The following is a 26,564-nucleotide window of genomic DNA, read 5'->3' on the forward strand; positions in this document are numbered from 1 at the left end:
ATCTATGTTTATGACAAATCCAGCTCCAGACTTCTTCGATGAGGTTTAAAGGGCTGTTGCCATTCAATAAATGTTGCATTACCGCCACCAACTAGACTGGGGTATGAATCCCTTATACTTTGCGTTGAAAAAGGGGAAAGTGACTTAAAAAAATATATATATATATGCCTTAGACCGCGCAGTTGAGTCCCTGCCCGATAAAGCGGGGTAGGCCGTCCATTGTAAATAAGAATTTGTTCTTAACTGACTTGCCTAGTGACTGAACGCTATGAACGCTAAAAAGCCAATCTTACTGAACCATATATTACTCGTTGGCCTGTCCCTATGTGCTGGCACAGATTTACTACTGACACACACATTCTCAGGATCCCTCCACCGTGACCCCTCTACTTTCTTCAATGCCTCTGCATACGACAACGTCAGCACTACTTTAACCCAGGTAACCTCAACCTGTGTCTCTCGCCTCCGGACACTTCTGATGCCCAGTCATATTGGCACCCCTACAATTAACAGATACCACTTCTTTCCCCAATACTACACATTCTGTTGTCATGCCCTTCTGCTCGCCGTTTGGTGCGACGCAGACAGGGTGGCGTGAGTGTTGGAAATGGAAGAGTCATTGTTTGTTCTTTTGAGTTTTGTTGAGTCCCTGCCCGATAAAGCGATATTTTGTGCCAAATCCATTATGTTACAGGTGTTAAGCTTATGGGCATGTGGCAGCAGTGTGTAGGAGGGGGGGTTCCTAGGTGTTGGTTTTGTTACACCTGTAATGGATTTGGCACAAAAGCTCGCTTTGTTGGGCAGGGACTCAACAAAACTCAAAAGAACAAACAATGACTCTTCCGTTTCGACAGTCACGCCACCCTGTCTGCATCGCACCAAACGACGAGCATCACAAACACTAGGAATCTTCCCCTTCAGTTGGCCACTTTTACATTTACCGCTACCCCAGTAATCACCCCTTTCAGTGGTGCCCTTTTCTTGAGAACAAAACAAGTCACTGCTCTTGTCCCTATTTGTGCATGGCGGAGCGCACGCTCTCTCTGACTGGCAGAAATACAAACATTTATCACAATATCACACACCTCAGCTGCCAAACTAACCCTGATTCAGATGACCATCCTACCCATGCTAGATTCCGTAGACAACGTTTATAGACTGGCAGGTAAGGGTGCTCTCGAGCGGCTAGATGTCCTTTACCATTCGGCCATCAGATTTGCCACCAATGCTCCTTATAGGACACATCACTGCACTCAATACTCTTCTGTAAACTGGTCATCTCTATATACCTGTCGCAAGACCCACTGGTTGATGCTTATTTATAAAACCCTCTTAGGCCTCATTCTCCCCCTATCTGAGATATATACTGCAGCCCTCATCCTCCACATACAACACCCGTTCTGTCAGTCACATTCTGTTAAAGGTCCCCAAAGCACACACATCCTTGGGTCGCTCCCCTTTTCAGTTTGCTGCAGCTAGCGACTGGAACGAACTGCAACAAACCCTCAAACTAAACAATTTTATCTCAATCTCTTCATTCAAAGAATCCATCATGGACACTTACTGACATTTGTGGCTGCTTTGCCAGAATTTAGTTTTTGTTGCCCCACCAAGATTTGCATGCTAAAATTGCCACTGGCTATTACTGTATATTTCACAGCACATTCTATCAATTTTGTCTCCATGCTAGGTCTACTGTGTGATACTTCACTCTTATTTTAAATGGCAATTTCCATATTGTTTCAGGGCAGCACTTGGTTGAATGACTAAAACAAAACCCTCTATCTCTTGAGTCCTCTCAATTCAGAGGTATGCCAATTTCCTGCGTTTTAATCTGACCAGATTGGAAGAGGCAAAGCGAGAAGATTTACTCCACCCAAAATCTGTCCATGTGAGAAACAGACCAAGTGGGGATTTTTTTGTATCGAGGTCTGAGAGAGTGTAGAATTATGAGGATTGTTTGATCGAATAGAAATGTCGTAATGTTTAGGCTGTTACAACTGTACTGATATAAGTTTTATGAAATGGAACGTTTGCAAAAAAATATACACAATTAAAGTGCAGGCAATGCAGCTATTAAGTTGCAAAAACTCAATGTGATGTCATTGTTAACCAATACCTATTTGGCCTACAGTATAAATGTACTTTCGGCATTTGTTAAAATCGATTTAGAAGCAGCTTCTCTAGCCTGAAGAATGAATTTTGGCGTCATCTCATGTCAGTAAATGACAAAAATATTTGAATTTGAATTGCAAACTCCGTGCTTTGTACGGCAATGAATATTCAGTTTATTAGATGTAATTAGTTAATTTAATAATGCATCTGCCTATGTAGAACTTCTGCATCTGGGGGGAAAGGTGACAGAGCTAGAGTGGTGTTTGTCAGACCATGAAATCAGTCTTCTCACACAATTCTCACACAATCAGTCTTCTCCTACAAACTATTATGGATTGATGAGACTCACGAATATGATTGCGTCTTGAGACTCATCTGAAGTCCATATAACCAATCTGCCAACTTCTGTCTGTAGTGTCTGAACAGTTTGCTACACAATATCCACTCTGTGGAAAGGTGAGACTCTCACGAACACCTACAGGTCAGTTGCTTTGCTCTAGGACACCCACAGGCCTCACAAGACTCGTCTAAAGGTCCCACCGTGCATGTCTGATCAAAAACCAAGCCATGAGGTTGAAGGAATTGTCCGTAGAGTACCAAAAACGTTTTGCTGCATTGAAAGTCCCCCAAGAAAACAGTGGCCTCCATCATTCTTAAATGGAAGAAGTTTGTAACAACCAAGACCCTTCCTAGAGCTGGCCACCCGGCCAAGCTGAGCAATCGGGGGAGGAGGGCCTAGGTCAGGGAGGTGACCAAGAACCCGATGGTCACTCTGACAGAGCTCCAGAGTTCCTCTGTGGAGATGGAGGAACCTTCCAGAAGGACAACCATCTCTGCAACACTCCACCAATCAGGCCTTTATGGTAGAGTGGCTAGACAGAAGCCACTCCTCAGTAAAAGGCACATGACAGCTCGCTTCGAGTTTACCAAAAGGCACTTAAAGACTCAGACCATGCAAAACAAGATTATCTGGTTTGATGAAACCAAGATTGAACTCTTTGGCGTGAATTCTAAGCATCACGTCTGGAGGAAACATGGCACTATCCCTACAGTGAGGCATGGTGGTGGCAGCATTATGCTGTGGGGATGTTTTTCAGAGGCAGGGACTGAGAGACTAGTCAGGATCGAGGCAAAGATGAACGGAGCGAAGTACAGAGAGATCATTGATGAAAACCTGCTCCTGAGTGCCCAGGACCTCAGACTGTGGCGAAGGTTCACCTTCCAACAGGACAATGCCCTACGCATGCAGCCAAGACAATGCAGGAGTGGCTTTGGGACAAGTCTCTGAATGTCCTTGAGTGGCCCAACTAGATCCCAGACTTGAGCCGGATCGAACATCTCTGGAGAGACCTGAAAATAGCTGTGCAGCGACACTCCCCATCCAACCTGACAGAGCTTGAGAGGATCTGCAGAGAAGAATGGGAGAAACTCCCCAAATACAGGTGTGCCAAGCTTGTAGAGTCATACATACCCAAGAAGACTCAAGGCTGTAATAAGTGCCAAAGGTACTTCAACAAAGTACTGAGTAAAGGGTTTGAATACTTGTGTAAATGTTATATTCCATTTTATATACAGTGGGGAGAACAAGTATTTGATACACTGCCGATTTTGCAGGTTTTCCTACTTACAAAGCATGTAGAGGTCTGTCATTTTTATCATAGGTACACTTCAACTGTGAGAGACGGAATCTAAAACAAAAATCCAGAAAATCACATTGTATGATTTTTAAGTAATTAATTTGCATTTTATTGCATGACATAAGTATTTGATCACCTACCAACCAGTAAGAATTCCGGCTCTCACAGACCTGTTAGTTTTTCTTTAAGAAGCCCTCCTGTTCTCCACTCATTACCTGTATTAACTGCACCTGTTTGAACTCGTTACCTGTATAAAAGACACCTGTCCACACACTCAATCAAACAGACTCCAACCTCTCCACAATGGCCAAGACCAGAGAGCTGTGTAAGGACATCAGGGATAAATTGTAGACCTGTACAAGGCTGGGATGGGCTACAGGACAATAGGCAAGCAGCTTGGTGAGAAGGCAACAACTGTTGGCACAATTATTAGAAAATGGAAGAAGTTCAAGATGACGGTCAATCACCCTCGGTCTGGGGCTCCATGCAAGATCTCACCTCGTGGGGCATCAATGATCATGAGGAATGTGAGGGATGAGCCCAGAACTACACGGCAGGACCTGGTCAATGACCTGAAGAGAGCTGGGACCACAGTCTCAAAGAAAACCATTAGTAACACACTACGCCGTCATGGATTAAAATCCTGCAGCGCACGCAAGGTCCCCCTGCTCAAGCCAGCGCATGTCCAGGCCCGTCTGAAGTTTGCCAATGACCATCTGGATGATCCAGAGGAGGAATGGGAGAAGGTCATGTGGTCTGATGAGACAAAAATAGAGCTTTTTGCTCTAAACTCCACTCGCCGTGTTTGGAGGAATAGAAGGATGAGTACAACCCCAAGAACACCATCCCAACCGTGAAGCATGGAGGTGGAAACATCATTCTTTGGGGATGCTTTTCTGCAAAGGGGACAGGACGACTGCACCGTATTGAGGGGAGGATGGACGGGGCCATGTATCGCGAGATCTTGACCAACAACCTCCTTCCCTCAGTAAGAGCATTGAAGATGGGTCGTGGCTGGGTCTTCCAGCATGACAACGACCCGAAACACACAGCCAGGGCAACTAAGGAGTGGCTCCGTAAGAAGCATCTCAAGGTCCTGGAGTGGCCTAGCCACTCTCCAGACCTGAACCCAATAGAAAATCTTTGGAGGGAGCCGAAAGTCCGTATTGCCCAGCGACAGCCCCGAAACCTGAAGGATCTGGAGAAGGTCTGTATGGAGGAGTGGGCCAAAATCCCTGCTGCAGTGTGTGCAAACCTGGTCAAGAACTACAGGAAATGTATGATCTCTGTAATTACAAACTAAGGTTTCTGTACCAAATATTAAGTTCTGCTTTTCTGATGTATCAAATACTTATGTCATGCAATAAAATGCAAATTAATTACTTAAAAATCATACAATGTGATTTTCTGGATTTTTGTTTTAGATTCCTTCTCTCACAGTTGAAGTGTACCTATGATAAAAATGACAGACCTCTACATGCTTTGTAAGTAGGAAAACCTGCAAAATCGGCAGTGTATCAAATACTTGTTCTCCCCACTGTATATATATATATATATATATATATATATATATATATATATATATACAGTGGGGAGAACAAGTATTTGATACACTGCCGATATATATATATATATATATATATATATATATATATATATATATACAGTAAAAACAGTTTGACATTTTTACTGTATAGATATATATATTTTGTAAAAATGTCAAACTGTTTTTGCTTTGTCATTATTGGGTATTGTGTGTAGATTGATGAAAAAATAACAATTTAATCAATTTTAGGGGAAAAGGGGATACCTAGTCAGTTGTACAACTGAATGCATTCAACTGAAATGTGTTTTCCGCATTTAACCCAACCCCTCTGAATCAGAGAGGTGCGGGGGGGCTGTGATAATGGACATCCACGTCTTCGGCGCCCGGGGAACAGTGGGTGAACTGCCTTGCTCAGGGGCAGAACAACAGATTTTTACCGTTCACCTTTACCTTCTGCCCTTTCGGTTACTAGCCCAATGCTTTCACCACTAGGCTAACTAGAATAATGCTGTAATGTAACAAAATATGGAAAAGGTCAAGGGGTCTGAATACTTTCCGAATGCATGGCCACTGTTTAGTGCCAAAAATAAGGGGTTAAATACATCTAAAAATATATATAAAGTATAAAATGTTTCCTAATCTTTCTTATATCGATCAGATCTAGGACAGACACTAAAGAACAACGTTCCTGTTGATTTTTTGGGGGAGGACTATCTGTTGTCCATGTAGTGAATATGTTATTCAATGTGTTTGTAATGGCTAATAGCGGTAAGGCCCAAAATAATTTTTCATCAAAACCTTTTTTCATACAGTACCAGTCAAAAATTTGGACACATCTACTAATTCTAGTGTTTTTCTTAATTTTTACTACATTGTAGTGAAAACAAACTATGAAATAACACATATGGAATCCTTTAGTAACCAAAAAAGTGTTAAACAAATCAAAATATATTTTATATTTGAGATTCTTCAAAGTGGCCACCCTTTGCCTTGATGACAGCTTTGCACACTCTTGGCATTCTCTCAACCAGCTTCATGAGGTAGTCACTTGGAATGCATTTCAATGTGGAATTTCTTTCCATTTTAATGCATTTGAGCCAATCAGTTGTGTTGTGACAAGGTAGGGGTGGTATACAGGGGTGGCAGGTAGCCTAGTGGTTAGAGCATTGGGCCAGTAACCAAAAGGTTGGTGGATCGAATCCCCAAGCTGCCAAGGTCAAAATCTGTCGTTCTGCCCCTGAACAAGTTACTAGGCCGTCATTGTAAATAAGAATTTGTTCTTTAACTGACTTGCCTAAAAATATGGAAGATTTTGTAAAATACCAAGTCCATATTATGGCAAGAACAGCTCAAATAGGAAACCATGAAGGTCAGACAATCTGGAAAAAACGTTCAGTTGCAAAAACCATCAAGCGCTATGCTGAAACTGGCTCTCATGAGGACCACCACAGGAAAGGAAGACCCAGAGTTGCCTATGCTGCAGAGGATAACTTCATTAGAGATACCAGTCTCAGAAATTGCAGCCCAAATGCTTCACAGAGTTTAAGAAACAGACACATCTCAACATCAACTGTTCAGAGGAGACTGCGTGAATAAGGCCTCTGTGGTCGAATTGCTGCAAAGAAACCACTACTAAAAGACACCAATAATAAGAAGAGACTTGTTTGGGCCAAGAAACACGAGCAATGGATATTAGACCGGTGGAAATCTGTCCTTTGTCTGATAAGTCCAAATTTGAGATTTTAGATTCCAAACGCTGTGTCTTTGTAACGCAGAGTAGGTGAACGGATGATCTCCGCATGTGTGGTTGACACCGTGAAGCATGGAGGAGGAGGTGTGATGGTGTCGGGGTGCTTTGCTGGTGACAGTCTGTGATTTATTTAGAATTCAAGGCACACTTAACCAGCATGCCTACCACAGCATTCTGCAGCGATACGCCATCCCATCATTTGTTTTTCAACAGGACAATGATCCAACACACCTCCAGGCTGTGTAAGGGCTATTTGACCAAGAAGGAGAGTGATGGAGTGCTGCATCAGATGAACTTGCCTCCACAATTACCGGACTTCAACCCAATTAAGATGGTTTGGGATGAGTTGAACCGCAGAGTGAAAGAAAAGCAGCCAACAAGTGCTCAGCATATGTGGGAACTCCTTCAAGACTGTTGGAAAAGCATTCTAGGTTAAGCTGGTTGAGAGATGGCCAAGAGTGTGCAAAGCTGTCAAGGCAAAGGGTGGCTACTTTGAAGAATATAAGATATATTTTAATTTGTTGAACACTTTTTTGGTTACTACGTGATTCCATATGTGTTATTTAATAGATTTGATGTCTTCACTATTATTCTTCAATGTAGAAAATAGTAAAATAAAGAAAAACCCTTGAATGAGTAGGTGTGTCCAAACTTTTGACTGGTACTGTATATTTTTTAGATACTTCAAGAGGTCTTAAAATTAAAAATCAAATAGCTTAGTGATTATTGGTTTGACCTCCTGAAAACAATTCAATTGAAATGGGGTAGGGACATTCAAGGATCCTGCACATCACTGACCCTTCCAAAATGGTGTTTGGTTTGGGGAGGGGGAAAATGCGCTCTTTTCCGTCTTGCATCTGGATTGGACAATAATTACACACGTGCTTTGGTCAGTGGTCTTCAAATTGGCCCTCCAAGTCCCTCTCCTAAACATTTGAGTTTCAGACATTTGTGCGGACTGGGTAAGCCGGCAAGAACTTGAACGGACGTGAGAAGAAAACATTGGTACAATGAAGTCTTTATTCGGGAGTCTCGTCTACTGCCTTTTCCTCTTTGTGTCTGATGTATACGGAACGTACCGTTTGAATGGATTCGATCCACAGCAGGTTACTGCTCAAAGTTATGCACAACGTAGAAATATTGTCCTTCCACCGCTGCGGACGCTCGCTCCTTCAGGTAGGTTTTCAGAGAAAGGTGTCGGTCCCCCGTACACCTTTCTATTTGTATTTGTGTTTTGTGTCATGATACATACACACTGAATATCACTTGATTGTTTTGCCAAGTACATTTTCCGCCAAAATTGAAAAGCGCATCTTGAATTCAATTATTTGTCTAATCCGATCAAAATCTCGTGCCAACTACTCGTAGTCTGTCCACGAGAGATTAATCCGATAATTTCATGCTTCTCCTCATTGGGAACCAACCAAGTGTCCGTGCGTAAAAATCGCGTAAAATGTGCACGGAACAATTGGTTTTATTATAACCACTCCTTGTATTGTAGATAATTCGGTCTGCTATAGGTTTGCAAAATTCCAGTAACTTTTAACCTGGTTTTCCAGAAATCCTGGTTGGAGATTCCTTTTGGGAAAGTTACCAGAATTTTGCAACCCTAGTCTGCTATGTGGAAATGCTAATACATGTACTAAGGTACTTGGACATATGCATTCCATGTTCATGGAGTTTAACAGGGCAATAACTCATTATAGATTTACATCGACTTTTTTTTAATTTACAATTTCAAAATTGCAACAAATTATACTTGATTTTGCTTTATTGGCTAAACAATGACATCCAAATTTATAAGACAGACATATTTGTCAAATCTATATGTGCTACAAGACTAAATGCATGTGTAAGTAATTTACAATTTATAACATTTTATTAGTGCGATATTCCTCTATGCTTGTTTGAAACGAGCCAAGGGGCTACCAGCTCATGTCACTCATGCTTCAACAACTAATCAGTATTCTCATGCTAACTCTTAAAGCAAGCGGAGTTCATTCTCACATCAACAACACACCCATAACTATAATTTATACAAACTTGCATTGAAACCATAACTATCATTCATAAAGACTCACAGCTTTCCCATTTGCTGACTAACTAATTTGCTCTACCGCTCCTCCTCTCCTCCTCTGGTGGCCCCTAGTTCACGCCAGTGCATACAGGCATAGAGGCTATCACTACCACCACCAGCCACCAGGGATCCACCTGCCCGTGGTTTACCAACAACCTGGCCCTCTATCTCCACCCGTGGCTTACCCCAGACCCTCTGTCCCCTTAAGACCTTACCAACACAGATTCAAAGGGCGAGCGCCACCGGTGGTGTACAACCTATACCAAGACCTTTCACCTCCAGTAGTTCACCACCACCTGTTTAAAGTTTTTTTCCCACCAGTGAGCCACCACCACAAATTCAAAGGTAAATGTCCACAAATTTTACCTCTGGTACAGCCTAAACCTACTACAGTGCCAACGACCCCTGTGGTGTACCTACCCACCACAGTTCCAACTCTACCATCAGTGACTACATTGCAACCGGTGATGACCACCTTGCCACTGGAGGTGACCACCACCCCCGTGCCGCCAACACTACCTGTCAGTACCCAAAGCGGCGTCGACATCACCACCACCAGTGTGGAGACAGGTAGAAGCCAGGTTTCCCTTCCAACCCAACCAATTCAATCCATAGTTGTCCAGGTCAGCTCTGCCTTTTTATTTTATAATAGCACAGGACTACTGTAACATAATCAACCATTCTCATTGATAATTTCATCACATAATCAACCAGCCAGAATTTATGTTATTTGCAATCTAATAATGACAAAACACAATACAATACTGGGGTGAAGCATTCCGGGACAAGTCAAAAATTACTTTCTTGTTCTCCGTAGGTTATAATTTGGAACAAAAAAAACTATGAATAACTGGATATACATTTAAATACTCTTCACTGCATTAGAAGGATAAAAAAAAAAAACTTATTCTGGAAAAAAACAAATCAGTTTTGACAACAGTATGATTAAAGAAGGATACTGGTAACAATTCAAATTCTGCATCAGTTGGGATGTCAAAGCTTAATGAAGCCTTGCCATTCAATTTGGCCTTTCACAGTCCAATCCTGAACTATTGACATAGAAGAACAGTTAGGAGAGGTGAAAGGATACAGTATGGCTCGATGAAAGGCATAATATACTGTAATAACTAACCTCTAAACCGTCTAACTGAAATGATGTACAACTCATGGGCTTGCGAACCCCTCTTTCATCCTATAACTCTCAAGAAACCAGAGTTGTGCATCCCCCAAACAACCATGAGAAATGTCCTTTTTTTGTGTAGCTGAATTGTTTCACCTTTCTTCATGAACACTAATATGAATTAATGTATGTCGCTTTTCAATCCACAAACTAGGGCTACATGTGTGTGTGTCAATGGAATGAGTTTGTATGAAATAAACTGGGCTTTTCAGTGTGAACATATGGCCATCTTGTTAAGAGCTGCAATGCTTCTGGTTTACCACCAGCGACCGACAATTCGTGCAGGAGCCGTCCCCTGGACCTGGTCTTCATCATCGACAGCTCCCGCAGCGTGCGCCCCGGAGAGTTTGAGAAGGTCAAGATCTTCCTGGCCGACATGGTCGACACCTTGGACGTGGGACCAGAAGCCACCCGTGTGGCCGTGGTCAACTATGCCAGCACGGTCAAGATCGAGTTCCTGCTCAAAACTCACCTGAACAAGCCCAACATGAAGCAGGCTATCACCCGCATTGAGCCCCTCGCCGCCGGCACCATGACTGGCCTGGCCATCAAGTCGGCCATGACCGAGGCCTTCACCGAAGAGTCAGGCGCCCGGCCAAAGTCGAAGAACATCGCCAAGGTGGCCATCATCGTGACAGACGGGCGTCCTCAGGACCAGGTGGAGGAGGTGTCAGCGGCTGCCCGGGGGTCCGGCATCGAGATCTACGCGGTGGGGGTGGACCGAGCCGACATGACCTCTTTGCGGCTGATGGCCAGCAACCCTCTGGAAGACCACGTGTTCTACGTGGAGACCTACGGCGTCATCGAGAAGCTCACCTCCAAATTCAGGGAGACCCTGTGTGGTATGACTGAGCAGGGTGGAGGAGGAGGAGACTAGTCTAAACCTTAAACCTTGGTTTTAGTCTGAGAATGTGTAGGGACCGTGTACCGTCTACAGGGGTGGTTTCATCTGTTTTCTCTTTAGCACTTAATTTTGAATCCTTAGGTTTGCTATTCAAGTGTAAATTATACGTTGACCAAATGGTAAAGAGAAAAAACAGACCTCACATGGATTAAAGGTTTATATACCCTGGTACTAGATTCCAGCCCATTGGAAAGTAGTTCGGCCATTTGGTCTACTCTGGGCTGGTTCGCCACATTTAGATTAAACCTAGTCCCAGATTAAAAATCTATTTTAATGGAGAATCTCTATTGAAAGTGCCTCTTAGTCCAGGACTAGGCTTAATCTGGGTCTGGGAAACCTGCCCCAAGAGTTTTGGCCAATCTTGGTCTCTAGTGAACAGAGTCAGGTATGGTTCCTCACTTTTAGTAACAGACAGGATGGTCCTTCAACAAGTGCAAGGTGATCGAAGAGGTAACTGCTCATTAATGATTGACCAAGGAGAAATCAAAGCATCATGCCACACAGAGATCGCTTTGAATCTGTCAATCATACTGCTTTGTTTAAAATGATCAGAATACTGTTCTAAAACCTTCAGTCATTTTGAATAGTGAATTGACTTTTTTTCATAACATTCTAATATTTATTTAAACTTGAATGTTGTGTACATTTTAATATTGTTTTTAAAATGTATTTATTTTTTATGTTAACATTCCCCCTTCTATGTTTGCAATGGACCTTGACTGAGTTGGTGTATGGTCCACCAGCTTTCCAGTCACATTAGGTGGCCTTCAGTGTATAGCTGGCCTTATTTCAATAGTCTATTGATATACTTCCATACAACTTTTTGAAGCTTGGAACTCAGACAATACAACAAACAGTCTTTTGCGTCTACAATTTCATCAAACAGGCTATGGAAAAATGTGTATACCTTCTGCACTTACATGCATATGCTCAAAAACATGTGTTAGTTCAGTTTGCTATGGTATCTATACTTGTTATGCTATTTATACTATATACAGAAATGACATTTTCTTAGATAAATTAGATTATAAATGGGTTATAAACGACCAGCGTTTATATATGGTAAGTATGTTTGATAATATGGCTTCTTCAGATCACTTTTGAATGCATACAAGCTATAACCGTTCCAAACTTATCAGCCTATGAAATTGTACCCATGCTGCTTTATGTGTAGCTTGATGGCGGCTTCACTTAACCCCGACTTATTCCAGGTTGGGACCCCTGTGACATGGGACACGACTGTGAGGACATGTGTGTTAGCAGCAGCAGCAACAACTCCTATCACTGCGAGTGTCGGGAGGGGTATCTCTTGAACACGGACAAGAAAACATGTTCCCAGAGTCAGACACGTAAACCTCCCCACTATGTTTGCAAAGGACCTTGGCTGAGTTGCATTGAAGGTGTATGGTCCAACAGCTTTCCAGTTACAGTGTATAGCTGGCACTATGTCAATATATACTTCCATACAGCTTTTTGAAGCTTGCAAATATTGCCACTGGAACTCAGATTATACAAGTGTCCTTTGCATCCACAATTTCATCAAACAGGCTATGGCAAAATGTGTATATATACTTAAAACATGTTATCCTACTTAAGTTTGTTATGGTATCTTCACTTTGAAATGAGCGTTTCTATCAAATTGCCATCCAGGAATGAAATTGAATAAATGATTTATAAATTACCATCATTACATACAGTGAGGTAAGTATGTTTGATAGTATGGCTTCTTCAGAGTACTACCCCAGATCACCTTGACTTAGACAGAATCCTTATGCGTACAAACTATAACAGTTCCAAATATGATGCCAGCCTATGAAATTGTACCCATGCTGCTAGCTTGTCAACGCCTTCCATTAACCCCGGCTTATTCCAGGTGTGGACCCCTGTGCCATGGGACACGACTGTGAGCACATATGTGTCAGCAGCAACGCGTCCCATCACTGCAAGTGTCGGAAGGGCTATATCTTGAACCTGGACCAGAAAACATGTACTCTGAAACGTAAGAGTCAGTGGGCTAACTGGTTGTATTCTAAATATGCCTCCTTTATATAATTTGAACTTTATATTGAGTATGCTCAGATGCTCGACCCGTTATGGATGGTGATCACAGAAGGTCTCTAATTTGTTAGTTTTCTTATAAGCAGATAAGTCTTCATTCAGCTTTTAAAATCCAACTGGTGCACAATCAATATTACTACTTGATACACCGTTGGTTTTCCATTTGCCGAACACTTTGTAACACTCGCTAGGTTGCTTCAACGTTGTCATAGCATTGTGTTCCTGTCATGGCCATGCAAATGGAACCAAACTCTCTGTGCTGTCCGTCTTGCCTACTAGAGAACACGAGAGCAAAACCAGGATAGGTAAGGGATTAGTTTTTGGTTATGTCTACTGCTATTAAAGAGGATCAGTTGAACCTAGGTAAAGTACTTATACATGGTCATGTTTAGTAAAACATTATACATGGTCATGTTTAGAAAATGTTCCAGACACTACCTGATCTAGTCCAATAAGAACACATTTATTTTCCAGTGCAAAACACCTTTTGCTACGATGTACTCTACTGAACACAACCCTGGTCTGTAGAAGAACAATTGCAAGCCCAACTAGTATATGGAACTCAACAGTATAACAACATTAGTTGGGAGGTATTGAGTGAGAGGCTCCTCCTGTGTGGTGTTATCTACTGTACAGTTGAAGTTGGAAGTTTACATACACCTTAGCCAAATACATTTAACCTCAGTTTTTCACAATTCCTGATATTTAATCTGAGTAAAAATTCCCTGTTTTAGGTCAGTTAGGATCACCACTTTATTTTAAGAATTTGAAATGTCAGAATAATAGTTAAAAAAATGATTTATTTCAGCTTATTTCTTTCATCACATTCCCAGTGGGTCAAATGTTTACATACACTCAATTAGTATTTGCTAGCATTGCCTTTAAATTGTTTAACTTGGGTCAAACGTTTCAGGCTGACTTCCACAAGCTTCCCACAATAAGTTGGGTGAATTTTGGCCCATTCCTCCTGACAGAGCTGGTGTAACTGAGTAAGGTTTGTAGTCCTCCTTGCTCGCACACGCTTTTTCAGTTCTGCTCACAAATTTTCTATAGGATTGAGGTCAGGGCTTTGTGATGGCCACTCCAATACCTTGACTTTGTTGTCCTTAAGCCATTTTGCCACAACTTTGGAAGTATGCTTGGGGTCATTGTCCATTTGGAAGACCCAATTGCGACCCAGCTTTAACTTCCTGACTGATGTCTTGAGATGTTGCTTTAATATATAATTTTCCTACTTCATGATGCCATCTATTTTGTGAAGTGCACCAGTCCCTCCTGCAGCAAAGCACCACCACAACATGATGCTGCCACCCCCGTGCTTCACGGTTGGGATGGTGTTCTTCGGCTTGCAAGCATCCCCCTTTTTCCTCCAAACATAACGATGGTCATTATGGCCAAACAGTTCTATTTTTGTTTCATCAGACCAGAGGACATTTCTCCAAAAAGTACGATCTTTGTCCCCATGTGCAGTTGCAAACCGTAGTCTGGCTTTTTTATGGCGGTTTTGGAGCAGTGGCTTCTTCCTTGCTGAGCGGCCTTTCAGGTTATATAGCACTTGTTTTACTGTGGATATAGATACCTTTGTGCCGGTTTCCTCCAGCATCTTCACAAGGTCCTTTGCTGTTGTTCTGGGATTGATTTGCACTTTTCGCACCAAAGTACGTTTATCTCTAGGAGACAGAATGCATCTCCTTCCTGAGCGGTATGACAGCTGCGTGGTCCCATGGTGTTTATACTTGCAAACTATTGTTTGTACAGATGAATGTGTTATCTTCAGGCGTTTGGAAATTGCTCCCAAGGATGAACCAGACTTGTGGAGGTCTACAATTGTTTTTCTGAGGTCTTGGCTGATTTTTCTTTTGATTTTCCCATGATGTCAAGCAAAGAGGCACCGAGTTTGAAGGTAGGCCTTGAAATACATCCACAGGTAAACCTCCAATAGGCTAATTGACATCATTTGAGTCAATCAGCTTCTAACGCCATGACATAATTTTCTGGAATTTTCCAAGCTGTTTAAAGGCACAGTCAACTTAGTGTATGTAAACGTCTGACCCACTGGAATTGTGATACAGTGAAATAATCTGTCTGTAAACAATTGTTGGAAAAATGACTTGTGTCATGTACAAAGTAGATGTCCTAACCGACTTGTCAAAACTATATTAATAAGAAATTTGTGGAGTGGTTGAAAAACGAGTTTTAATGACTCCAACCTGTATGTCAACTTCCGACTTCAACTGTATGTACATACATGATGTAATCTTTAACACTAACGTGACATATTGCTCTGTCCCAACATGAAGAGATGAAGGTGGTGGTGGTGGAGGACCCTTGTAAGTGTGAAGCCAGACTGGCTTTCCAGATGCAGACACAGGCCGCCCTCCAGGAGATCACTGCCAGACATATCCTTTCTGTTAGTTCACAGTAGGAAAATAACTGACCGCAACATTCAATATAGGCTGAAGACTCCGTGGTATGCCTCCTTCAAAGTAATTCATGGGTTATCTTGAATGCCTTTATGATGGGCTGGGTTGCATGATCTACCATGACATTATGCGGTTTAGATTTGTGGAAGCAAATGCTACTTTGTCAACTGGATAATCTGATGTTGTAGATCAATTGTAAAAAAATATATGTATATGAAAAAAAAAAGGTTATAAATTAGTTTTTCAGATGTAACTGTTTATTAACCTTTTATTCAAGTTGTTAGCTTAATCCTAATGTTTTACCATGAAAAGGAATTGCCTTTACTCCTATCACTAGCTGACATGACAGGAAGAGTGGAACAGATTGAGAACATTTTGGGACCTGTCTAAGGGGAGGAGGAAACGGTAAGTAACAAATCCCTATAAGGAAGACTAGGTTGAAACCTTCCAACCCTGACCTCTGTGTATTTGTTTACCCTCAGCAGGGTCAGCCAACCTCCGATGGCCCCGCAGCCAGTCGTCACAGTCACGGACCACTGCAACACAGGCATGTACTACTACTGCTGTCCTCCATCACATCAGCGGACATCGACAACAACAGACAGTGGAACTTTGGATAAACAACACTGCAACAGCTAGACGGAAATAATGTCAGTCCATGGTTCTTTAAACAAGCTATTGGACTTAGGTCAGGACTGTACCAGGGAATTATGGGGGCTAACAGTGTCAGTCTGTCCATATATGAGCATCAAGTTCCCACGAAACGTTACAGTATATAACGGTATACCCCGTTTAGAAATGTGCTAAATACATTTATTGTATTAATACATTTTCATCAAGTCTGCTTCAGCTAACACATTTGGAATTTGTTTTTGGAAGTTTCTTTGAAGTATATTGATTTATTTTTATTTTTATAATGTTCAGTAGGGACCAGTCAGTGAGGGTCATTGCTTTTAAGATTTTGTTTTATTTGAACAGATTTTAGAAATGTTATACAATATTTGATCATTTCCAATCTGGTAGAAATATGTAATTTGTTTTTTGTGCCCGCCAATTAAGGTATTTCTGTTAGGTTGTGTCAGTGCAAAATGTTGAACGCTATAATGTGAGGAAAATGTACACCCCCATGTGTGCTGTGTACGTCGGAATAAAAAAAAGGAATGTACTGAATATGTGACAATCAAGACCAGGAGAGAAAATTATTTTGCACAGTGCCTTTATCCATTGAACTACTTGATGAATATTAAAGGGGAAGTTCAGTATTTTACAAGTTGTTTGTTTCTCCCTCTGAAAGTAGTCTAGACCAGAAGAAACAGTACTCCATGGTTCAGTCTCCTTAACAGCCTCTAAACACCTAACGAGAGGTCGAAGGAAAATGGCAAGTTAACAGGCGGGACACAAACAGACAAATAACAGCACAGTACAACAGTGGTGTGCAGAACGACATCTTGGAACGCACAACTCGCCGGTCCTTGTCAAGGATGGGCTATTGCAGCAGACAACCACACCAGGTTCCACTCATATCAGCTAAAAGCAAAAAGAAGCGGCTCCAGTGGGCACGCGATCACCAACACTGGACAATTGAGGGGTGGAAAAATATTGCCTGGTCCGATGAATCCCGGTTCCTGTTGCCTCACGTTGAGTTAGGATTTGGTGTATGCAGCAGGAGTCCATGGCCCCTTCCTGCCTGGTGTCAACGGTATAGGCTGGTTGCAGTGGTGTAATGGTGTGGGGAATGTTTTCCTGGCACACGTTAGGTCCCTTAATCACAATTGAACAAAGTTTGAACGCCACACCTTGTAGAATCCATACCCAGAGAATTCAGGCTGTTCTGGAGGCAAAGGGGGGTCCGACCCGGTACTAGATGGGTGTACCTAATAAACTGGCAACTGAGTGTGTGTGTATATACAGTTGTATGAAAAAGTTTGGGCACCCCTCTGAGGCTGCATAATAATTTACTCTGTCGTCACAGAAAATGATCACAGTGGCATGCCATTCATTTTCTAATAAAAGCTGAGTACTGGGGTATTGTCCAGACAAAGATTTTTAGTGTAGCAATATTAAGTTGTATGAAATTAAATCAGATGTGAACAATAGGCTATGTGAAAATGTGGGCACCCTTGTCATTCTGTTGATTTGAATACCTGTAACTACTTAGCACTGATTAATTGGAACACACAATTGGTTTGGTGAGCTCATTAAGCCTTGAACTTCATAGACAAGTGCATCCAATCATGAGAAAAGGTTTTTAAGGTGGCCAATTGCAAGTTGTTTTTCTCTTTGACTCTCCTCTGAAGAGTGGCAACATGGGGGCCTCAAAACAACTCTCAAATGACCTGAAAACAAAGATTGTTCAACATTATGGTTTAGAGGAAGGCTACAAAAAGTTATCGCAGAGATTTAAGCTGTCAGTGTCCACTGTGAGGAACATAGTGAGGAAATGGAAGACCACAGGCACAGTTCTTGTTAAGGCCAGAAGTGGCAGGCCAAGTAAAATATCGGAGAGGCGAAGGATGGTGAGAACGGTCAAAAACAGCCCACAGACCTCCTCCAAAGACCTACAACATCATCTTGCTGCAGATGGTGTCACTGTGCATCGTTCAACAATTCAGCGCACTTTGCACAAGGAGAAGCTGTATGGGAGAGTGATGCGGAAGAAGCCTTTTCTGCACACACGCCACAGAGTCGCTTGAGGTATGCAAACGCACATTTGTACAAGCCAGCTTCATTTTGGAATAAGGTGCTGTGGATGAAACAAAGATTGAGTTATTTGGTCATAACAAGGGATGTTATGCATGGCGGCAAAAGAACACAGCGTTCCAAGAAAAACACTTGCTACCCACAGTAAAATTTGGTGGGGGTTCCATCATGCTGTGGGGCTGTGTGGCCAGTGCCGGTACTGGGAATCTTGTTAAAGTTGAGGGTCGCATGGATTCCACTCAATATCAGCAGATTCTTGGGAATAATGTTGAAGAATCAGTCACAAAGTTGAAGTTACGCCGGCGCTGGATATTTCAACAAGACAACGACCCAAAACACTGCTCAAAATCTACCCGGGCATTTATGCAGAGGAACAAGTACAATGTTCTGGAATGGCCATCCCAGTCCCCAGACCTGAATATCATTGAGAATCTGTGGGATGATTTGAAGCGGGCTGTCCATGCTCGGCAACCATCAAACCTAACTGAACTGGAGATGTTTTGTAAGGAGGAATGGTCCAAAATACCTTCATCCAGAATCCAGACACTCATTAGAGGCTATGGGAAGCGTCTAGAGGCAGTTATTTTAGCAAAAGGAGGCTCTACTAAATATTGATGTGATTTTTCTATTGGGGTGCCCAAATTTATGCACCTGTCTAATTTTGTTTTGATGCATATTGCACATTTTCTGTTAATCCAATAAACCTAATTTCACTATTTGATAGATCAAAATGAAATTGCTGATCCAAACACCCAATTATTTATAAATGGAAATCATGGAAATTGTCAGGGGTGCCCAAACGTTTTCATACGACTATATATATAAGACATCAACATCTCAGATTCAAAACAAAGAATCACACGTGTTTTTAGCGGCACACCAAGTTTGACCCGCACTCTGACTAGTGACTATCTGGTGGTAGCAAGTACATTACTTATGTACATACCGGTATTCACATTTTCGATACATACTGCTATAATTCTGTGCAGTACATGTAGATACAAAAGAAGCTCTATGTGGTATTTGTTATATAAACCTGAGCTCCCTACGCTTAGGTGTCAGTATAGAAAGGCAAATATTTAGGTCCAGCAACGATATTTATGTTAACACTGTGTTAAAATGTACTCTGGCTGTATGGTAGCAGTGAGAGCTTTCAGAAACGTATAGCATCGGAAGAAGGGGAACGATCCTTCCATTTCTAAAACGATGTCATTCATGGATCCAACAATGCAGGAGTTTTGAAAGAGTTTACAATATTCTGTTCCTGCTGAATCTCAGTGAGATGCAACTTTACTATAACCTACAATAAAAATAACCATATTTCTCAGGTGATTCAGAGAAATTAACAAACATTCATTCCAAAGAGTGCCTTCAGATGTTTTTTGAGAATGGTCAAGGTGCAAACATGCCGTGAACCAGTTCAATTGAAGAGGACCCAGTTCAAATAGAGATCACATGCGGTTGAAATGTGGTTGTACAATGGAATTTATAATTACCTTGTTCTAATGGACTAATTTAGCACAAGTGCCACCCAGATAACTTATTTCAACCACATGTGACCTCTATATTTGAACTGCGGCTCCTCCTCAATGGAACTGGGTCACCGCATGTTCTTTTGACACCTCACCCCTCGCTAAAAGAGCTGAAGAAGGCGCTGAAGATTTTCCCTCTGGAATGAGTATTTGTTCATTTGTCTGAATCACCTGAGAAATACAGTTGATCTGTCTGTTATGTCTGTGTGAGGTACTCAGTCAAACATTTACCTCAGGTCTAGTTTGGAACCTTTTACTAGCCAGCTGTTTTCTGTTTGCTTGCTATTTCAGTGGCTACACGGTCTACAACACAGTCTTTGTTCTAACAGTGGCAACCGTAAAAATGTGTCCCTTATACTTAGCACGTACATACACCCACATGCACAGACACACACACATACACCCAACTTTGGAAACGTTTTACGACAGCCATGGGTGGTGCAGCACGGATCTCTTTAAAATCTAGGGGAAACACTGACATGGCACCCCTCAAAGACACGACCTTCAACCTTTGACCCACATATACCCAAACTAAGCCAAACCCTGATACCCCTAAGTGGAAGACTGCTCTCCCCTGTCTACTATTCAAAACAATACAAAGTGCAACGCCTCAACGATGTCATGCAGGGTTGAGGTCAAATTAATTTCAATTCAGGAAGTAAACTGAGTTTCCAACTTGAATAAAAATACAATTGACCTCAACCTTGATGGTAAACATCATTTTATTTCAAAACCATAATGTAAGTATTGCTGATTCTTCCTCTCCTCATTCAACACGCCTAACAGTTCGTCAAACAGTTTGCAGCTATGGCTGGATGATAGTTGTCAGTGATATTGATTTATAACGCAGTTCTTTGATGGTGAGGGGCTGATTGATGCCTGCCCTGTTTCTGCCAGACCATGAGTGGACTTTGACACTCTGTGTTAATTCTCACAGCAAACGACAATGTTTGGGGCACTGGAAAAATGCACCAGTTGCCGGGTGCCCCACCCCACAAACACACATCCTTCCTTACGGTGTAGACTGAGGCCAACCTGCAAAGAGCAAATATGAAAAAGGTGATGGCTGAAAGATGGCTGAATGAGCATCGACACAGCATTTGAAAGTAGTAGTAGAACTACTTTTCTATCAAGGTAGTGTAACGTCTGCTTCCAACTCACACTCTCAAACACATAGATCCCCTGAACGCAGCTCATTTTCCAGCCCACTTTCCAGCTCACATTCTCAAACACACAGATCCCCTGAACAGAGTTCACTCTCCAGATCCCAAACCCCTGAATTCTGATCCCCTGTTCACACACCTGTATGTCATTATCACACACTATTTAGTTCAGTTCTTTGAACCCCATCATTGTGAGGTATTGTTTGTTTTGTGACACACTTCAATTTGGAGTGCTGGTTTTCATTGTAATTTAATCCTCCCGTGTATGATAGTGTTTGCCGCCCTCACTTAACGACACCTAATGCCTGCCAGTACTTTAGCCTATCGGATTTCCTGTTATCAACCTATTGCCTGATCTCCCGGACGACATTACTAGCCTTTTCCCTGACTGTACTGTTGCCTTTTTGGACCCCTGTGTATGACCTGCTGCCTGCTCCTGGACCCAGCTACCTGCCGCCTCCTGTGGTCCTTTAACAATAAACACATTCTGCGCTTGAAACAAGCTCTCTGTCTCCCATCTTGTTCATTACAGGTAGTGTATTAGTTTTCTGTTTATTCTGTGGTCTGCTGTGCATTAGCCTTGCCTACTAGGACAACCTTTATGTTTAGTGCATTGTGTGCCTATAGACATGCCTCTCTATAGGCTATTTATTAGAGGCTGTCATCAGTCTATACCCCAGTACCTACTTCAGTGCCCTTCTCTCCTCCTCTGTGTGTCTTCCCTTTGATCTGCCTGAACCCGACCACACACTCTGAAGGTAGAAGGGCTGTAAAGGAAGTGGCTACTGAACAGGCCATAGTTCCTTAAGGTACCTTTTTTTTTTTTTAAGGAGGACACATGACCTATCTCAGATCATTCTGTGAATTTCTCACCTAGAAAAAGTCTGCTCACATTTTTGTCTGTGAGCGTCCTTTCCTGAGTGTAACGTTTTAGTCTGAGTTTCAGACGGAAGCAATAGACCATGTTACAAATGGAAAACATCTGTATTATACTGATGCATACTACCGAATTATGATTTGATTGCTCCTTTGCAATAGTAATGACATCTTTTTGTAGACACTAACTCCACCATGGTTCGTTGGATATAGCACATGGGGAAATTAATGCAGTTTTTGGATAAAGGTCTGTGGTAAACACAGGTTTAGGAGATTTTATACATTTTGTTCTGAGATCATCAGCTAACGTCACTTTTTAGTGAACTTTGAAGAATTTATGTCATTTAAAAAGCACATAAAGCACAAAGGCTTCATAATTCATAAAGGTAATGTTAAATGACTGATATTATCGCATATAATAAAACATTAAACTTGTCTTAACCTCAGACCTTATTTTCTGCGTTTATCCCCAAACCCTATTCTTTCCCTATTAATTTTTGCCATAAGAATGGCTGAAATTACCAGAGGTAACTCATTTTGGGGTTTGAGGACTAAAAGCTGGCAACCTCTATGACCATAGGCCTACTAATGCTGGCTTATAGAGATAATAATGGCTATTTCTTGTAGGCACTAACTCCGCCATGGTTCGTTGGACAAAGCCTATGGGGAAAATGAATGGCGTTTTTGTAGTGTTTTGGATAAATGCCAAAAATAAAGTCTGTGGTAAACACAGGCTTAGGAGATCTTATATGTTTTGTTCTATGAGAATCCTCATCAGCTCACGTCACTTTTTGTGAACTTTTAAAGGCTTCGTAATTCATAAAGGTCATGTTAACTGGCTGCTTTATCTCATAGAACAAAATCTCCTAAACCTGTGTTAACCTTTGACCATATTTTCAGCGTTAATTCCAATCTAGAATCAAATGGCGGTAGAATCAAGGAGAATTAGACTATTGTCCAAAAGAACTGAAAACTCGGCAAAGTAGCGTACAGTGCTGAGAATGTCCCTTGTTGGAGTACGGTTTATTAATGAGGAGCAACTGATCGGTTTACCAATCTTGAAGAATCCATTTGAGATATCCAAACTGGTGGAGAGAGTGCTGGGTAAAGTGAAGGCTGTGAGGATTACAGATTTAGATTTTTTTGTACTTCTGGTGATCAGAAGGATTGTGTGTTGAGTTTTACCCGATTTGATAAGTTTGACGTGTTGTGTGTGTCTCTTGGGACAGGGCACCCCTCAAGGGGGTAATATCTGGCGTCTCGTGGGAAGCCGATGTTACAGAGATGGAAAATATTCTTGCATTGATTGATGCACATCGGATGACTCGTGTGGTGAATAAAGAAAAAGTAAAGTCTGTTTTGTTGTTTGATATGGAGTCTCTCCCTACTCAGGTCCAGTTGGGGTATATAAAATAGAGAATCAGATACTGTATCCCAAGACCAATGCAGTGTGATCACTGTAACGCTTTTGGACATGTTTCAAGTGTTTGCAGAAGGGAGAAGCCGAGATGTCCAAGTTGTGGAAAAGATCATGTAATGTGTTTTAAAAGTGATGAAAATGTGACATGTTGCAATTGTGGTGGAAACCACGAAGCCACGTCTTTGGAATGCCCAACAAGGGTGAAAGACAATGAGGTGGCCATTGTCAGGGCTATCCAGAGCATTTCATATGCAACGGCTGTTAAAGGGGTTGAGGGTTCGAATGGTACTACTGTCGAATCCATGGTGGTGGATAGGCCTTCACCAGCAGGACCCAGATATTTTAAAGGTTAAGAAGATGGACTTTGTGGCCTTTATAGCTATGGAGATTAATGGCACTACCAAGGTGGAGAGGAAGTCCAGGAAAATAGATATAATTGTAGATGTGGTTCCTAGGACTGAAAGGAGTTGCAGGACGTATTGTCACAAGCCGTACCACCCTCTCAGGCACTAGAGCCTGCCCTTACCAAAAAAGATTGCAGTTTTGAAACTGTAGTAAAAGTGCAGGAACTGCAGTCGACTGTGGTATTTTGTACGCAGTAATTGCAGAATAACTGGAGTGTACTGCATTTCAACTGCTGGTAAACTGCACTCTAACTGCAGTTACACTGAAAAATGACTGCAGTAAAAAAAAAGTTATTTTGGACGCAGTATTTGAAGCATACTGCAGTTATACTGCAATCTTTTTCGTATGGGTGAGAAGGGAAATATTGAGGTTTGATGGAAGAAGTGGGAGTTTTTGTCAATGTACTATTTTTATTTCGGTGGATTAAGTTAAGGAAAACTATCATGTATGGACTTACTTTTTACCTATTTAAAAAAAAAATCAGTGGCGTCAACCCACCTTTTTGTGTTGTAGTCCGCCATAAAAACCACAGAAAATGTTCTCCATTTTCCCATAGGGCTGGCTAAACGAACCGGAAGTAACTCATTTCCGGGTTTTAGGACTGCAAGCGGGCGAGCTCTATATCAAATGAATTAACTGACTGCTCATGTATAAGACATGTGCATTACTCAGCAAAGTATAAAAAAATCTAAGAGAAAAAAAATACACAAATGAAGAGGGGAAACAAATCACAAGAAAATCATAATATGGACACATAATCAACTAATAATGTGGTCAACTCTGCCACCTGTTTTTACAAGAAAGGAAAATAGGTGAACATTTGGATTATATTTAAATAGCTAATCTATTGAGCAGTTATGTACAATAAATATGGTGTTTATTTAGTAATATAATGTTAGATCAATAAATATTTTAAATAACCATACATGCTACGTTCCCCCTTGCGTCAACACGCACCAAGCTCTTACCTCATTTCCGGTAAGAGTTGCTGAAGCGGAAAACAGACTTCCATCAAACATTTTATGCATTAAATGGAACAAGACAGCTGTCAAACTCTTGAACGCGCCAATGTTGAGTTTAAAAAACGTAATTTCAAGCAGGCAGAAGAACTATATACAAAGTTCCTCGCATCATGCTGGAAAACAAGGTAACACAAAAACACATTGTCATTGACATGTGTGAATTCCGTGCTGATTTAGCTATGTGGAATACAGTAGCTAGCTAGCTAACGTTAAATATTAACATCCTCTTTTACCGTGGTTTATTTCAGAAATTGTGATGCCAGTGACCTTGCTACTGCTCACAACAACCGTGGGCAGATAAAGTACTTCAGGGTGGATTTTCGTGAGGCAATGGAGGACTACACTTCTGCAATTGAGGCCAGCTGCCAGTTCGAAGTGTCATTCTACAACAGAGGACTAATACGTTATAGATTAGGTAATGAAATGTCGTGTAATGAAGTGGCTACAACAGACGAGATTGTGAATTCCAATGGTGAAAAAAGGTATTGCAGTCCCAATTTTAGTCACTAGGTGGGGTTATTTCATACATTTGAACAAACTTGTGCTGGCAAGGCAGTCTTGCTGGTTTTCCTTATGTGAAATGTTTCTAGTAGGCTGGGGTATAATCATTACGCCTATTCTGTTGCAAAAGTTTTTTGGAAATTAAACTCCAAACAGAATAAGCAAACAAGAGTTTATATTTGAGAAATGCAGGTGCTCCCTCTTCATTTTGTTCCATTTGGTTCTTAAATGCTTTCAGTAATGAATACATCCCTGGTGAATTGAATGGATAAATGTTGTTTTACCTTTGTTGCAGGTTTTTTCCAAGACGCAGAGATGGACTTCAAGAGGGCTCTAGAACTCAACCCTAACTTTGAAGATGCCAAAGTGAGCTTACAGCAAACACTGTTGGACCAAGAGCACAAGATCAATAGGGGATATTGAGAATGTATTAGCTTTTCCCCTTAGCTACACTCTAATGACACTCTAATGACAAGAAATCTCAACAAAGTAATTGCCAGTATGTCTGCAATTTGTATAAGCACAAAAATGTGTCCATCTATGATGTTGCTTATGTTTTAAGAATATTTTTTGGGATAAGGTCAGTTATTAGATTATGGTAAATATAAAGTGTAGATTCACAACATACCCATCCTTATCTAAGAATGTAACTCCAGTGTTTGACAACAATGAACTCTGATGCACTCATACTAATGAAGATGATAATGCTGTAATGTATGCTGCACATGTTTTTTAACCCTTGGGTGGTGTACATGTTTTTGTTATTCACCCAATGTTCGTGGGTCTGATGGACCCACAACATTATTGGGTTTTTAAAATGATACAGCATAACAATTTATGTAAAAATACTTACTGTAGATGTTGACATATCAATTGCAAGCAATATAGACCGCATACATGGTTAATATTTGCCATTTACCACTGCTAGATCACATTTACCAATAAAAGCACTATTTATAATTATATATAAAATGTGATTTTTGTAAAATCAGGACATGGGTGGAATAAATCATGTTTATCTTGATCTTTGAACTGAACAAATTGGAAGGACACATTTTACATACAGTATTTTATGGAAATGATAAATGAGTCCAATTGAACACACATTAAGGCAGGTCCAGACACCACATGAAGGACAGTTTTACTGTGTGTGTTGCAAATGTATTTCTTGCACTGGTTGCATGTGTATTGTCTTCCTGTCCTGATTGTGTCCACACACATCACAGCACTTTTTGTTTCTACCGGCTGCAATCTA

The 26,564-nt window shown here is 41.4% G+C and overlaps 2 protein-coding genes across 9 annotated transcripts; both read left to right on the forward strand.

Moving 5' to 3' along the window:
* The first annotated feature begins 7,710 nt into the window (after window positions 1-7,710).
* matn3a (matrilin 3a) lies at window positions 7,711-16,960 on the forward strand. 8 transcript variants are annotated; one of them, XM_071369568.1, is made up of 9 exons: window positions 7,713-8,224; window positions 9,198-9,470; window positions 9,555-9,695; window positions 10,572-11,147; window positions 12,421-12,558; window positions 13,083-13,208; window positions 15,568-15,664; window positions 16,023-16,095; window positions 16,173-16,960. In XM_071369568.1, exons 1-8 carry the CDS (start codon window positions 8,059-8,061, stop codon window positions 16,078-16,080), a joined length of 1,575 nt encoding a protein of 524 aa, XP_071225669.1. In that variant the 5' UTR covers window positions 7,713-8,058; the 3' UTR covers window positions 16,081-16,095; window positions 16,173-16,960. The 8 variants fall into 8 exon arrangements, with proteins under 8 accessions (XP_071225667.1, XP_071225668.1, XP_071225669.1 ...); XM_071369569.1 differs by having other exon boundaries at window positions 9,573-9,695; XM_071369566.1 differs by having other exon boundaries at window positions 7,711-8,224; window positions 9,198-9,695.
* A 7,774-nt stretch (window positions 16,961-24,734) lies between these two features.
* Window positions 24,735-26,281, forward strand: ttc32 (tetratricopeptide repeat domain 32). Its single transcript, XM_071369576.1, has 3 exons — window positions 24,735-24,933; window positions 25,057-25,223; window positions 25,605-26,281. The coding sequence occupies exons 1-3, from the start codon at window positions 24,818-24,820 to the stop codon at window positions 25,730-25,732; spliced, it is 411 nt and encodes a 136-aa protein (XP_071225677.1). The 5' UTR covers window positions 24,735-24,817; the 3' UTR covers window positions 25,733-26,281.
* The last annotated feature ends 283 nt before the right edge of the window (window positions 26,282-26,564 follow it).

The sequence above is a fragment of the Salvelinus alpinus genome, chromosome 27, assembly GCF_045679555.1.
Source record: "Salvelinus alpinus chromosome 27, SLU_Salpinus.1, whole genome shotgun sequence".
Classification (NCBI taxonomy): domain Eukaryota; kingdom Metazoa; phylum Chordata; class Actinopteri; order Salmoniformes; family Salmonidae; genus Salvelinus; species Salvelinus alpinus.

Coding starts and splice junctions, on each gene's coding strand:
- matn3a (XM_071369566.1), top strand. CDS start 8,059: ATGAAGTCTTTATTCGGGAGTCTCGTCTACTGCCTTTTCCTCTTTGTG. Junction 8,225..9,197: donor GCGGACGCTCGCTCCTTCAG/GTAGGTTTTCAG, acceptor GGTGGCCCCTAG/TTCACGCCAGTGCATACAGG. Junction 11,148..12,420: donor ATTCAGGGAGACCCTGTGTG/GTATGACTGAGC, acceptor GACTTATTCCAG/GTTGGGACCCCTGTGACATG.
- ttc32 (XM_071369576.1), top strand. CDS start 24,818: ATGGAACAAGACAGCTGTCAAACTCTTGAACGCGCCAATGTTGAGTTT. Junction 24,934..25,056: donor GCATCATGCTGGAAAACAAG/GTAACACAAAAA, acceptor GGTTTATTTCAG/AAATTGTGATGCCAGTGACC. Junction 25,224..25,604: donor ACTAATACGTTATAGATTAG/GTAATGAAATGT, acceptor CCTTTGTTGCAG/GTTTTTTCCAAGACGCAGAG.